A 14,677-nucleotide genomic window follows, 5' to 3' on the forward strand; every position below is an offset into this window, starting at 1 on the left:
CTTTAGATTAAACTCATCATAACAACCAAACAGAAGAGAATCAACAGAACAGAAAATATATGTATTTAAATGACGGTATATTGTTTTGTGTATATATTTAAATTATCATTAATTTCATTGTGCAACCATGTGTTGTGTTGTGAAATGTAAAATAAAATTTTGCATCTTGCGAATACAGCAGATTCAACAAAACAGAATAGATTATTATTACTTCAGGAATCCAGAAACAAATAATATTCTCAGTTTACATGAACAAACAAATCATCACTCTGATGCTTCTTCACACCTCTGTCATTTTGGCATAGAAGTCTGGGTGTGCAACAAAGTATCGAACAGAGAAACTCCCTCCCCCTCCCTTCTGGGCTCCTTTCAAAGCCACGCCCCCAAAACACGTGAACGCGCGTTGCCGACACCGCAGGAGGACGAGGACAGTGTAACAAGCGGAGTGCAGCGGCTCACATCAGGGGTAAGAAAACATCTAACTTTATCATTATGAAAATAAACAACTAACCCGGCTGTTAGTAGTCACTATCAAGATAGCATGTTATTATTGGATAGGTTTAAAAAGACCGAGTTTTAATCAGTAACGAGCTGACTGTTAGCAACAGATAGCTGTGCTAACAGCTGCGGTTACATTAGGTAAAGCTAAAAAAAGGCTGATACACATTTTCTCGTTTCCATCAGTTACACTACACAAACGTGAATTTCGTGTTAGACTCATAACATGTACGTCTTTTTGCATGTTAGAGCTTCCACTGTGACAGCATTATTGTCTCTGATGTGGACTGCACCCCAGAGCCAAGCACAGACCGGGACAGGACTGGGGTCGAGGCAAAGCAGAGGAGGGAGGGCTGCTGGGGTCCGAGGAAGAAGAGGCAGGACGGAGAGGACGAGGTGCAAGCCAAGGAACACATCTTCTAGGACCTGCGTCGAGCTTCACGCTCCAACAACAGCATATGAACAGGTATATCTATACATATATATTTTAATATTAGTCTATTATCTCCCAGTGTACTTGTCTAAAAGTTTCTCTGGTGTTTCCCCCTAAGCCCTTTGACTGTCAAAAATAAAGTGCTTTATAAATGTAATGCATTACTATTGTTGTTACTTTTTTTGACCTGGTATGTAATGTAGACACAGGAGTCCTGTTAGAAAACAACAAACCCCTGTTCAATAAAAATATCTGATCATGTTGATGAATGTTCTACTGTCCTATTACACCGATCTTTCCAATTTGGGGTTCTAACAACTATATATTCCTTTACAGGCCAGAATCTGAGGACTGTGGACAACATGCAGACGACAGTGTTTCCATGCACCACACAAGGCTGACCTTCCAGACCCAGGACAGAGTAACAGACAGTTCAGTCAGGCAGCATCCAGACAGTTTGTAGTGTGGCAGTGTGGAGCACTTGGTCACAGAATGGTGATACTAAGTAAATAAAATGCAATCAATAACAATAAATCAGCACCATCTATCTGTATTCCTCATACTGTTTAATATTTTTTGACTCATCACTTATAAATGTATTGAGTAAAATGCACAAGAGTACTCATAATGCAACATACTGAACTGTGTCATCAGCTTTTCTCCTGGCTGGTCTGTGGACACAGTGGTTGTAATCCAGGCCAACCAGCATGGTCCGATCAGTGTACTGGTGAGAAGCACAGGGCGTTGGAAGACTGCAGGTGACCTGAGGGTGGAAATAAAACATACAGGATTTTTTACTTCTGGTAAAATAAGTAATGTCATAACACCAGTTACAGTAAAAGTCTTTCCTAATATTAGCATTGGAAAACACAGCTCGCGCTGCAGTTTTCCAGCTCACCTACAGCTAGATAGAATTCATCGTCTCTACTCTGGTTCCTACACCAGCCTGCAGTCGGAGCAACAGTTAGCTGAATGCTAAGTAGGTTGCTACGTTTGCTAGCGATGAAAGTAACAAATTACCATGAAAATGATAAAAAACAGATTACCTGTCCAGCAGAAATAAAGCCACCACGGTGTAACTTTTCAGCCCCTTGGTGTTCCTCAGTTGTCAGTCACTATCGTTGAAAAGCCACACAGATATTACCTCCGGTCTGACCGTCAGGTCTGAGAGAGAGCAGCTGACCGGGTGGCAGCTCCTGTAGCAGCAGGGCTGGTAGCCATGGCAGCGATGGAGAGTGACAGTCAGCCAGCCAATCATTGCATTTGGTCCGAATGAAACGAGTGGCTGTGTTTACTGCAGCCCTGAGAGGACTACAGACAGACGATTTTTATACTCTCTTTTTCAGAGCACCTAACTTTTTAATATGCATTGATGTATATAGACAGTTTCAACAAATATGACCAAAGTGTTTCAGAAGCAACTTGCCTACCCTGCCTTTAAGGAATCTATCCATCCATCCATCGTCAACCGCTTATCCTGCGTACAGGGTCGCGGGGGCTGGAGCCAATCCCAGCTTACATTGGGCAAAAGGCAGGGTACACCCTGGACAGGCCGCCAGTGGAATCCATCCTGAAATTAATTTTATACTTAAACCTTTTTGCAGTTTACTGATGTTGCACTGATTGGACTGCATTCAATTTCGTTGTACATGTACAAATAAAGATTCTATTCTCTTCTTGAGCTAAAAATATATCTAGTTAAAGTTAGATAAATAAGTACAAGTATAAGCATAAAATGGAAATACTTAAATGTGCCTCAAAACTGTTTAACTTACATGTTTCAGTAATACCCTACTTTGATAACATGTTGACCCAACTTTGATATTTGCCACCACTGGTGGAGTGAGGACATTTTTGGTTTTCGCTGGTGTTCAGTTGTTCAAAAGGCTGTTTGGTTGAAACATACTGAGGGGTTAATTTAAGACTAGGTTTAATAATGGTTAAGATTGAGAAAACCCCAGTTTGTGCAGAGGGTCACAGACAGAACTGCCAACTCTCACGCACTGAGCATGAGACTCACGCAGTTGACACCTTTCACACGCCCTCACGCCATACATCAATTTTCTCACGCATTGGAAAAACTAATGTAGCCTATAAGTGATAGCGTCGATTCGGCGCGATTACACTCCACCCAACTCATGCGACACCAGCGGACGCTGTGACAGTGATCAAGCCAACCCGCTCTCGCACAGTGAATGGCAGACAGTTTGTGATTGGGTAATGTATGGTTTTGCAATATAAAAATGTATAATCTGAATGTGAGCTGCACAGAGCTGCTGAAATTAACGTGTGGATTTGTGGTGTTTTCAGTTAGTTTCGTTTTGCACAGGTCTCATCTAGTCCCAAATGGGTTCTGTGAATGGGGTGCTGCAAGCATTCGCATCCTATGTTATTGCTAACCTTTATTATTATTATTTTTTGCCCGCTAACTAGTCCCACAGCTTTTGACGTAGAAACTTTGTTCAAACTCCAAGTTGTCCGGCTCAATGAGGAATGGGGTGCTATTACTTTTGTCATTGATACCTTGAATGCTTTCCAAAATATTCAAGGTTTTCCAGGAAAAATTTCCCATTCTAAGTGAATGGAGAGACTGTCGAAATCCTCCTCATACCTAATCCACTTTGAAAGCTCACCAGTTCAGCATACTTTCAGCTACAGACTTGATTTAAACTGTAAATTTGTCACAAGAAGTTAATCTATTAATGATGTATTCAGCGTTTTGAAATATTTTATGGTTTGTTCACGGTTGCTACCAGAAACGTAGTAAATTTTGTTGTGGTTCCTCACATGGGCTTTTTAAATCCCTCAGACTTATAGATTTGGCTCAGCGCCCTTCCAAAGGACAAGAGTGACAGCCAAGTCCTCCATTGGAAGCCATTATAAATTTGTGTCAAAATTCCACTCTTTTTACTTTATCCACACAAAATAACATATCACATCGTTCACAAATGCCTTCTGCTGCTGCTGGTCAGGTCATTTTGCCGATACAACCTATAGTTTTGTCTCAGTGGAGGTTTGTTTGACAGAAAGTCTCAGAAGGATTTTCCTATCTGTCTCACTTGTAGAGCTGGTTACCTTGGTGACATAAGTTAGCTGATTAAAGATCAAAGGACTGGGTCCTCTGTTCTGATTGGTGGACTGAAGTTAAGCTATTTTCTGAACACCTGTTTGTGTTCTCTTCACTGAACACATACACGCACACACATTAATACACTGACAGACACAATACACACACACACACACACACACACACACACACACACACACAAACATTAAAGGAGACTTATTAGGCTTCTTATATTTTCTGTCTTATGTATAATGTTTCAGTGTCAGATGTTCATGTTAAACATGGCCAGAGCTCTACTCTTGGCTCTTCATGATGTCATACAGAGCTAGTTTTCCATATATGGTAATTTGCCTGCAGCCTCAATAACAACTGGCAACTCCTATGCTTAGTTTGTCTCAACCGCTGAGCGGCATAATTATCCTGCTTCAGGATCTTGGCCAATCAGAACACCGTGGGCTTTTGGAGGGAGGAGGGGGGATGGGGGGAGCTTAAAGAGACAGGAGCATCTACTGCTTGTTCAAGAGGCTGAAATGAGAGCTTGCATGAAGTTTAGCAATCCAGTTTAGCATTCACACCGCTAGTTCTATATAATATCAGTAGAGCAAGGAATGAACAGGATGGGGCAGGGAGATTTTGATACATTGTGATTAAATGATTATGTTATTTTCATAGAAATGGACATGTCAGATTACATCTACCCGACATAGCAAAACGTTTTGAACATTCAGTCCAGGAGTATCTAACTGAATTAAAATGAATTGATTTATCCTTTTTTTACATTTAAAGAGGAACTTCCCCAAACAAAGACACAAAGAGGAGGGAAGACTAAATCATTAATGAAAAAGAAATACAAAATACTTGAAAGCCATACACCTACTGAATTATATTCTGGTATATTTTATATTTTAAATTGTCACCTGCTGCCTGAGTTTTGTGTTTCTGTTGACATAGCCTAAAAACATTTTCACCATAAATGGATGCAGAAAAGGCAAGAATTGGTGCAGAACATTTCACCAGAATGCAGGAAATTAAGTGTTTAATGCTGGGGGAGGGCTCCCAAACCCCCCTCTAAATAAGTGGCTCCTCCATTGCTAAAGCAAAACCTATGCCCTTGCTGATTATGAACTTTAATATTCCATACATTAAAAGCCATTAAAAAAATACAGTCTCTGGTTTGACACAGATTCTGTGATGGAAGACTCCCCAATTTGAGAAACTGGATAAAAACTTCTTTTTTTAATCAACCGACTTTTTCAAAAAATATTAGGGTAATTATCTTTTAGAGAAACCAATAGTTAACATTACTTCTGTAACCCACGGATCTAGAAAGAGAACCGCATAACGGTTCAGCTAATCATTCGTCCAAAAACTACGTTAAAGAGGTGGTATTATGCTTTTTGGCTTTTTCCCTCTCCTTTATTGAGTTATATACCTTTTTTGTGCATGTGATAGGTTTGCAAAGTGAAAAAGCCCAAAGTCCACCCCAAAGGAAGTTCCCATCTCCCACAGAAAACACTCTGATAACACACTCACACTCTGAACTGCCTGAAAACAGCTCCTTTGTAGTCCAGCCGCTTCCCTTTCATCCTTGTGACGACACAGGGAAGAAAGCTAAATGCACCTCATATAACGCTTGCCAAGCGGCTACTTCAACACGCCCTCAAAAACACCGGTGAAAAAACACTGAGTTGCAGCACACACTTCCTATCCCTTCCAAGCAGTAGCTAACCTCCAGACAGTCAATGTAAGGTTGTTACTGTGATGTAGAGAGAGGTCAGTTAAAACGTTTGTGAAAGATTATTAACTCATCACTCTGAAACTCTTTCTCTAGCCAAGCTGGTCAGCAACTTGTACAGCTGAAACAAAGACGTATTTGCTTCTCACTGACTTGCCCTTCTCTGCTTCTGATAGTAGTCCTTAACTAGGAACTGCGCATGTGCAACTCCCAAAAAAGATCATTTAGAGACAAGACGAAGCCTTCAACAGAGGGAGAAAAGAGGAGCTGCAGCAATGTGCAGTATGAAAAAAAATATGGTGTTTTTTTGAAAATTTAACCATTAATCTGCTCTGGTACAACCCCTAAATAAGATTTTGAAAATGAAAGTGAGCATAATACCACCTCTTTAAAGTTCACAGTTACCTGCTGACCAGCAGTGGGTTTCATCTTCAGTGGCACATTCAAGATCTTACAGGTGTCTACCGTCTAGCTGGGGCGATAAAATGTTTGACCGGGCGAAACTAAATGTTTAAATCATGTAATATTTCCACAGACTTTTTTTCTGTTAGAAAAAAAAAAGTCATTGATAAAGTTATCTTTTTTTAAATAGCAAGACTCTTCTAATGTCCTTCTAGTAATACCTTATATCACTAATCACTAGTGTTGTAGTGCTCAGACCACTTTTTGATGATCTTGGTCTCGTCTCGAACTCGACCGCATTTGTACTTGGTCTTGTCTCGGTAACAGCTGCCACCCATACCTGCGAAGGTAAGCATGGAGAAGGAGTGCTGAATAAATATGCTTATGTTGATTTCAGCTCTTAGTGTTTGTACATGGGTGTTTTAAAGGGAACATGGATCTTTCAGATCAATTAGAGAAGTACCTGTGATCTCGTTCCACATTTTATTGCGTGTCACAAACTGGTCTTGGTCTTGACTCAGTTTCGCCCTCCCCTTGGTCTTGGTCTCGACTTGGTCTCAGCCCGAAAAGTCTTTGTCTTGTCTCAGTCTCGATAAACTCTGGTCTTGGTCTTGACTTGGTCTCAGTTAAGGCGGTCTTGACTACAACACTACTAATCACTGTTTGAATATCACTTTTTCCAAATATTTATTCCTGCTGGAGACCAGCTCCAGCGGTGCAGGCAAAAAAAAGTTTCAGATTGTTACAACTACTTGCAGCGCAATCCGAGGTATTGAAATTATCATTTGTTTTCACATTAATACCATCAAGAATATTTGATGAGAAATATCCACTATAGATTGTTTATGATAAATTGAGCATACCGACCAAACATCATCATTAAATAAAGTAAGGTAAAAATTATTTAAAGTGTTTTGATTCTTTGCATCTGCCACTAAGACTTGGCGGCATGCAAGATCATTACCATTTTTAACATGTTCATGACACATGCAAATGAATCACATTCTTCTGCTTCTACTAATATGACACAAACACAGTGGGAAGCCGGCAATGTAAACATGTTTAAAAAAGCCTACTAGAACAGAAGTATCATGAAAACAGTTGTGTAAAGATTATTATATACACAGTGCTACCTGCACAGAGTAGCCTAACGTGTAGCGATGTTCAACGTAGTCAGGTGTCAACCTGAAAAAGCAACACTTTAGAAACTAAAGTAAATTGGCACAAACAGTTTGAATCTCAATATTACAGGAAAGCTCCCTAAAGCCTGTGAATGTTAATGGCAACCTGCTTGCAAACTTTGGCGTCCATTAAGTAAGAAAGCTGGTTTTAAAAAATAAAATATCCACATTAAACAACAAACAGAAAACTCATTATAACACAAACTGTTTGTCTTGAAGTCACAATATTTCTTCTTTGTTTTATTTGAAAGACACAGGTTCTGGCAGCTTTGTGTCTTCTGGCCACTGCTCTTGTTGAGCCTGAGCTATGGGTCATATGTCCAAAACAAATCAGAAGCGTATAATGTACATCAAAATAGCACTGTTACTATATTCTTTGTAAACTCGCATTTTAGCCGTCATGAGGTGCACATCCGCGCAGGTTGAGAAGCAGCATATTGATTGACACATCACATGATTCCCTGCTGACCTGCAGCAGCAATGTAATTAGGACTTAGATGTACAGCTGAGTTAGACTTGGACCTCCGGCAGTGTCTGACTAACATAGCAGCTGCTAGGACCCCAGAGCTGAACATGAAGGAAGCCCCACTGAGGAAGAAGGTTGCTGTGTAGTTTCCAGTCCTGTCTACTAACCAACCTGGAGAAAGAGAAAAAGGAAATATGTGTTATAGCTTAGTGGGAAAAAAACACAAACCTTTAGGGTAAAATACCAAATGTGTTATCTGGCTCTAAGCAGCTAGCTGTGATTCCAGGATTTGAAATGTCGCTTCCTTGTTTTCCTCAGTTTATGCGCAAACTGTGTACAAATATTTTGTAATGTTGTTAACACTAGTGAAATGGAAAGGATATCAGATTAACTGCTTTATTCCACAAAAACAAGTAGTCTAAAGGATATGCAAGGCCAACGTAAAAATCTCAAAAGTTGTATCCTTGTTTTGTATGTCAACATCTCAAAATGAATGTGACAGAAATACCCTCAAGAATTTTACAGGACACCTTTAAACAGTTATGGCTTGTAAATAAAGTTAATAAATCCATGAACACTTACCTCCTATTGGTGGGCTGATCAGGTAGGGAATAGCATGCAGAAAATAGACCACACCCAGAGCGGAGGTCAGGTAGGTGGAGCCTACGACATCAGAGGTCACCACCGGGATGAGCGCTACATACGCCCCGTCAAAGTACCCGTACAGTATGGAAAATGGGACCAGGAGGGAGAAGGACTGAAGGAGGGGGATGAACATACAGCAGAGGCCCTCCATGCCTATCGCCACCATATAGCTCAGCATGCGATACCTCTTCAGACACCTAGAAGGAAGGAAAACCATCAGTACTGGGCCTTAATGAAATACCTGGCATTTTTTCACACACACAAAATCACACCTCTCGACCCTACTTACTCCCTGTCTGTGATCCATCCAAAGGTGATGTTGCCCACAATGCCGCTGACTCCAAATATGGACATGAGGAAGGCAGCCTGCTTGTGCCCCACCCCCACACTGAGGGCATAAGGAACCAGGTACACTACTGGAGCACTGCAGCCATATGCCAGAAATAGGAGTGACACAGACAGAATCAGGAAGTCTGGTAACACCAGAAATCCAAACTCCTCCCTGGACTTGAGACTAAAACAGAGATTTCTGGATGAAGTTTTTGTGATCACCAAAGGCTGTGGAGGAGGGCTAATGATTTTATCTAATTGATAGGCATCTGTTGGTCTGGCTTCGGTGAGTTCTGAATCTTCTATCTTAGCATCCATGTTAGCTGGCTTGTTGTTCAAGTTCATCCTTTCCACTGATTTCAAGTCCTCAATTGTGCAACCATTTGCTACTTTCACATCTGCGAGTTTGATCTCCCCTAGCATTGTCTCTGTTAGCTTGTTGCTAAATAACATGCATTCAGCTATCTTCAGATCTGTTAAACTAGGATGAGGCAGGTTCGGACTTGATAGCAGTGCTATGTTCCCCAAACCTAGTTTGTTGTTTTCAAGTCCACAGTTTTTGAGCACTCCATTGGCTATGAGAAGCCTTTGTGTATCCTTTAAGTTGTTCATTTCCAGCTGTTTTGGCTCCACTTGGCTGCAATCAGATACTTGTTTGGTGTCTTTGGAATCCAGCACTGTTGTCATGCAAGCTTTCTCCAAGTTTGCCATATTGTTCTGCCATATCCTTTTAGAAAAAAAAATACATTGAAATGGATCATAAAGTGAATTTGGTATATTTTAGTTCCTAAAGGATTAGTTCAGGTGAAATATGCTTATTGGCTTTCTGGCCAGAGTTAACTGGGAAGATCAATACCACTCTCATGCCAGTTAACTATGGTGTGGCAGTGGATAAGACGCATGATTGGTGTGAGAGACCTGGATTCCCAGAGTCTTCGCTGGTTGCCTTGTACCGTCGGTGACGACAAGACTTCAAGAGGTCAGTGCTCCCAGCAAAACCACAACTTGACATTTTTACTTTTCAGTCTGTGTGTGGATTAAACAAACAACATATAATGTGCTCATTCTAGCTCCACAGGTAGCACACAAACACAGCTAGTGGTATCAATCTTGTCATCTAACACTCAGCAAGAATGGGAATAAGCATATTTCCCACATGTAGAAATATTTAATTAGTTGATTAAGCAATAAGTCCATCAACTTTTGATAGCAGATAGTTGATAGTTATTTTTCTAGTGGAAATGCCAATCCTTCTGTTGCTCTAAGAATGTACTGCTCTCCTCTGTTTTTAATTGTAAATTAATTATCTTTGTGTTTTGGATTGTTATTTGTTGTTGACAAAACAAGCAATTATGTGACATTTTTTGGATGGAACTCTTAATCAGTTAATCAAATACAGAACTGATGAATATGAACTGAAGAAATATATAGTTGCAGTCCTAGTATAAGTGGAACAGGAACTTACATGTCACCTCCTCTTTGTTCCAGCGGCCTCATCAGAGCACCACAGACACACAGGTTGGAAACAAATCCTCCCAGGATGAGCAGTGCTCCTCTCCAGGAGTAATGCTCTATAAGTAGTTGGACTGCAGGAGCCAGGATGAAGGTCCCAATGCCACTACCTGAAGATGAGGTGAAATTGAATTTAATGGGATGAAATGAGGCAAGGAGAGTAGAGGAGAAGCACAGGTAGGGGGACTTCAACAGACTAAAGAAAAGCATGGAGGAAAACAGTGAAAGACATAAGGTAGAAAGAAAAGTGAATGAAGGTGTAGAAGAGTGGATGGGAAAGTAAGGTATTAATGAGGTGAAAACAAAGCAACAAGTAAGCAAAGATGTCACTACCAGACAGGGCGATGCCATAGGCCAGAGCTTTCCTCTCACTGAAGTACCTCCCAACCATCGCTATGGCTGGTGTGTAGCTGAGAGCAAAGCCAAGACCTGTGGAGGATGGATAAAGGGTTTGGAGTTTGGCAAAACCTGCCAAATGTTGCCAAATCTAAACACATGTTCTTATACATGCATTACATTTAAGTGCATTCAACCTCCACAGAACCATGAAATGTCATCAGAAAAAAAGTATGTATCTCCCAAACAAACAACTTAATGCTTGTATTTAGTTTTTAATTAATAAAAAAATCAGACATCAATAAGTGTGGACTGAAAAGGGTCAGACTCTTACATGTATGGGGGTGAGGGTGTATAATGTTATAATTTGATTACTATGGGGAAGGTTTAAGGAGTAATTAAACATAAAATACACATTAAATATTCTAAATAACATGGTTATTTATATCTATAGTATAAGTGTGCAGATGCAAATAATATCTAAAATTGACGCTTTTCAGGTTACAATGAAGTAAGACAAAGTTGCAGGTTAAATTGATGTAGAGATATTCCGCCACAGTTGATAATATTACTTTAGATTTTGAGCAATTAAGGCAAAAAAAGTTTTAAACTTCAAAATGGTGAAATGCAGATTGAAGTTCAGCTCACTGCATGTCACTCTCTATGCTATCTGCGGGTGCTTCTGAGCTAGCCTAGCACAGAGACACCTCCACTGCCATTGGTTGATTTTTTAATTTTTTTATTTGTGTAGGAGGCGGGGGCAGTTTAAAACTATCTATGAAATGGTAGGCATATGGTGTGTACCTGTAAGGATGCCCATGAAGATGTAGAGATATTCCAGGTTGGAAGCAAAGGAGCTGAGGACCAGACCAGCAGAAGACAGCAGACCTCCTAGGATCACTGTAGCTCTGCAGGACAGGCGATTTCCAAGGAAACACCCCAGAGGAGCTAGAAACAGTTTCTGTGGATTACTATTTTACTGACTGATTTTCACTGAGCAGTTCACGCACAGCAACTCATATAGGCTATATGTGGGATATAAAACCTGTAAACTTTACTGAGTCAATTATTTTTATAAAAAGCATAATGTTTGCACTTTATTTAAACTGATCTTTTATTGCTCTCCAGTTTTGATGTTCCCAAACACTTGATGACTTGATGACACTTTGTCATTTTATATACCCAAATTAATATTTAATTTTCACTGGAAATTAAATTTGGATCTGCATCAAAATACAAACAGTGAAAGAGAAATACGGAATACATGTGTCAGATTCTTTCATTCACGTAAGAGTTGTAGTTTATGAGAAAATACCAGAAATGCTTAAAGATTCTCACAGTTTTTAGAAATAACTGAAACACTTCCTGCACCAAACACCCCAATGCTGCAGTTAAACCTGGCTTAACTGTAGCACTGACCTGCCTTCAAATGCTAGTACTGGTGGTCTTACCACAGAGCATGGTGGTGGAGTCGATCAGACTGTGGATCCAGGCAGTTGTGGAATAATCCTTCTCAAAGTGCAGCTGGAACTCCACAAAGAACATGGAAACACATCTGGATACAGAAGCAGAGGGAGGTTGGATTTAGTGCATTTTACGCAATAGTCTGCAAAAAATATATAGTACTTATAAATGTTGATTTTTACTTTCCCTTTGGCTCACTGATGCAGCACAAGAGTTATACCTATACTCTTTTTATTATTTAATTTTTTTATTATTTTACACAATACATTATCATATTTGTTTGTAAAGGGGTTGGTGGATGGGTCACAGTAGGGGATTGAACCCGTGTCCCTCATTTCAAAGGCATGTGTCTTATCCATTGCACCATCACCACCCCATCACCAAAACTTCATTAGAGAAGACAACGCTGCAAAATTTTGTGCCACCAGTTTACCACCTCATCATAAACTTGGGGCACAAAGTTTTGCAAGACCATGACACGGTGTTCTTTATAATAACACATTTATTATATTCAGGGAAGAGTACAGAAGGTGAGAGCTGACATCAAATAGTTGATAAACTAGAGTTGAGTGAGGTGTTTATCAGTTTATGGCTATCATTCACCAATCTGAGGGCCCTGACCCATTTTTATGACTCTCATTGTCTGTTATGTAACCACAGAGATCACTCCCAAGCCACATGGCATTTGACCAGAGCAGATCAGACTTTGGTGAAAGTTGCGACAAGAGGGGCGGAAAAGACAGTCACTAATCACTTCCCACAGTTCATTTTCAATTTAAAAATGACTACAGCCGTTAGCCAACGAAGGTTAAAGTCAAGGGCAACTGGACTTGGTTGAAGATACTGGAAGACTACAGCCGTCTTTTTACTTACAATATGTCCATCATCATATGCAAACATATTAGTCTCTCTTTCTCTCTTACACACACACACACACACACACACACACACACACACACACATACATATATGCACACATAGAGAGAAAGCGCTGGGAATGTTAATACTCCCTCTGAAGCAAGTTAAAAAGTGAAACAAGAAGCCAAGTGATCAAACAGACAGTTGTGTGATCTGTTCTGGAATATTGAAGTTTAACATTTTATTCCCCGTATTTCTCATGGAGTATTTTACATATTAAGAAATATAGAGTTATGAAGGTAGATTAGATTTTAGTATCATGCATTGGTGATTACATTTGATGAAAATATTTTACTTTGTAGCTTTAGTTGCTTTGCGGATTAGATATTACAATAATAAACAAGCTACATAGCAGTTAAAGTATCTACTGTATGTAGATTGTGACATATCTCAATTTAATTTTTTTTACACATTTTGTACACATATTAAAAAGGTAATGGCAGTGGAAAGCATATGTCAGCTCACAGCTGAGTTGTGGAGGAATTGTGCTGGCTGTGCAAATTTGGAAGATGGAAATATCTCAGCAGGATTTCAAAGTCTTAGTGGAAAAAAGAAAAAATATTGCTGCTAAATCAGTTTAGTGGCTTAGACAATGTGAGCTGAGTGGGAATGGAGTCTTGCCAAGAAATAACATAAAGGTGATAATGACCAAAGCTAAGAGCACGAAGCCTTGTATGGCAGAACCATACGCCACACAATACTGCAAATCCAGCATTTAATAAGAGCTCAAATCTTCCTCTGACAGGGACATGCTAAAATACTAACTTCCACAAATCGTCCAGATCCATGTAACTTTAGTGACTTTTTTAGTATAGGCTATAGCCCATCACATTGATAACTTGTATACCAACTACTTAAGTTTACCCAGTACTGGGCGAGCTGTTGTGCTGCCCATGATCTTACTCCTCAAACTTCATACTCCAGACATGCACACAGACACACACATTCACCTGGTCACTGCCCGAATGCAGATGGTGGCGAGGAAAGAACCAGCCACGATCATCCAACCCCAGCCACCTTCTGGTGGGGTCGTGACCCCCGACGACCTTCTACCTCTGTTGAGCTTCTCCTCCTTGGTGACTGCCATCACTCCAGCTAATCACAAGGCAGACTGACATCAGCTTCCCCTCCCACTGTTAGAAGGGACGGTGGAGGTCACACTCCACTCCTCAATGTTCTCCTTTTGTCTCTAAATGTACAGCATGTTTTCATTGGCTGGGCTTGTTCTGTCAAAAGCCTCAGTCACTTGCTTGAAGATCAGAAAAAAAAGGCCCTTCTTTCCTTTTTGTTAGCTCCTTCTTCGTCCTCGGTCACTGAAAAAACACAGAAACCACAACAGGCAGATGATAAGCTGCGAATGTCAGCATCATAAAGAGTTAAAGCTACTTTCTGGTCCATTTGTCCATGCATCCAATCTAGTTTAAAATGAGCGCTGCCAGCTACTAAACACAACACATTGGTGAAGTAATATACATTTGGTGGATTATTTCCTCGATGAGACGTTCAGCCTTTACATCAGACAGCAGTATCTTAGAACTCTGCTAGTGTTGAAACACGCCTCTCCAGCTGCAAGTCTAAAAACATGCATATGTACTGTGCACACATGTTTATGCAAATATACTTCTCTATCCTTTTCCCCGCGGTTCTCCTGGAGTTTCAACCCCCCCCCCCCCCCCCCCCCCCCCCCCCC

The 14,677-nt window shown here is 40.4% G+C and overlaps 1 protein-coding gene and 3 long non-coding RNA genes across 6 annotated transcripts in view; 2 read left to right on the plus strand and 2 right to left on the minus strand.

The window, feature by feature from the left end:
- The first annotated feature begins 407 nt into the window (after positions 1-407).
- LOC123983848 lies at positions 408-1,484 on the plus strand. Its single transcript, XR_006828305.1, has 3 exons — positions 408-466; positions 748-964; positions 1,268-1,484. It is a non-coding gene; the product is annotated as an uncharacterized LOC123983848 (long non-coding RNA).
- A 996-nt stretch (positions 1,485-2,480) lies between these two features.
- LOC123983850 lies at positions 2,481-6,636 on the minus strand. The gene is made up of 3 exons (XR_006828308.1): positions 6,599-6,636; positions 6,357-6,475; positions 2,481-2,501 (listed from the first exon to the last, which is right to left on the minus strand). It is a non-coding gene; the product is annotated as an uncharacterized LOC123983850 (long non-coding RNA).
- Positions 6,637-6,805: 169 nt separating this feature from the next.
- Positions 6,806-14,677, minus strand: part of LOC123983846 (monocarboxylate transporter 12-B-like) — a 10,501-nt gene continuing 2,629 nt past the window's right edge. The window contains exons 3-10 of one of the 2 annotated variants that reach the window (XM_046070260.1): positions 13,938-14,300; positions 12,057-12,160; positions 11,410-11,553; positions 10,603-10,698; positions 10,223-10,379; positions 8,717-9,484; positions 8,365-8,624; positions 6,806-7,953 (exon numbers count right to left, since the gene is read on the minus strand). In XM_046070260.1, coding sequence (XP_045926216.1) covers positions 7,766-7,953; positions 8,365-8,624; positions 8,717-9,484; positions 10,223-10,379; positions 10,603-10,698; positions 11,410-11,553; positions 12,057-12,160; positions 13,938-14,074 — 1,854 coding nt within the window. In that variant the 5' untranslated portion in view covers positions 14,075-14,300 and the 3' untranslated portion in view covers positions 6,806-7,765. The remainder of the gene's footprint in view (positions 7,954-8,364; positions 8,625-8,716; positions 9,485-10,222; positions 10,380-10,602; positions 10,699-11,409; positions 11,554-12,056; positions 12,161-13,937; positions 14,301-14,677) is intronic. The other variant, XM_046070261.1, reaches the window with a different exon arrangement.
- LOC123983849 lies at positions 7,775-11,700 on the plus strand. 2 transcript variants are annotated; one of them, XR_006828307.1, is made up of 4 exons: positions 7,775-9,043; positions 9,646-9,736; positions 10,246-10,390; positions 11,357-11,700. It is a non-coding gene; the product is annotated as an uncharacterized LOC123983849 (long non-coding RNA). The 2 variants fall into 2 exon arrangements; XR_006828306.1 differs by lacking the exon at positions 11,357-11,700 and having other exon boundaries at positions 10,246-11,350.

The sequence above is a fragment of the Micropterus dolomieu genome, linkage group LG15 (genome assembly GCF_021292245.1).
Source record: "Micropterus dolomieu isolate WLL.071019.BEF.003 ecotype Adirondacks linkage group LG15, ASM2129224v1, whole genome shotgun sequence".
Taxonomy (NCBI): Eukaryota; Metazoa; Chordata; class Actinopteri; order Centrarchiformes; family Centrarchidae; genus Micropterus; species Micropterus dolomieu.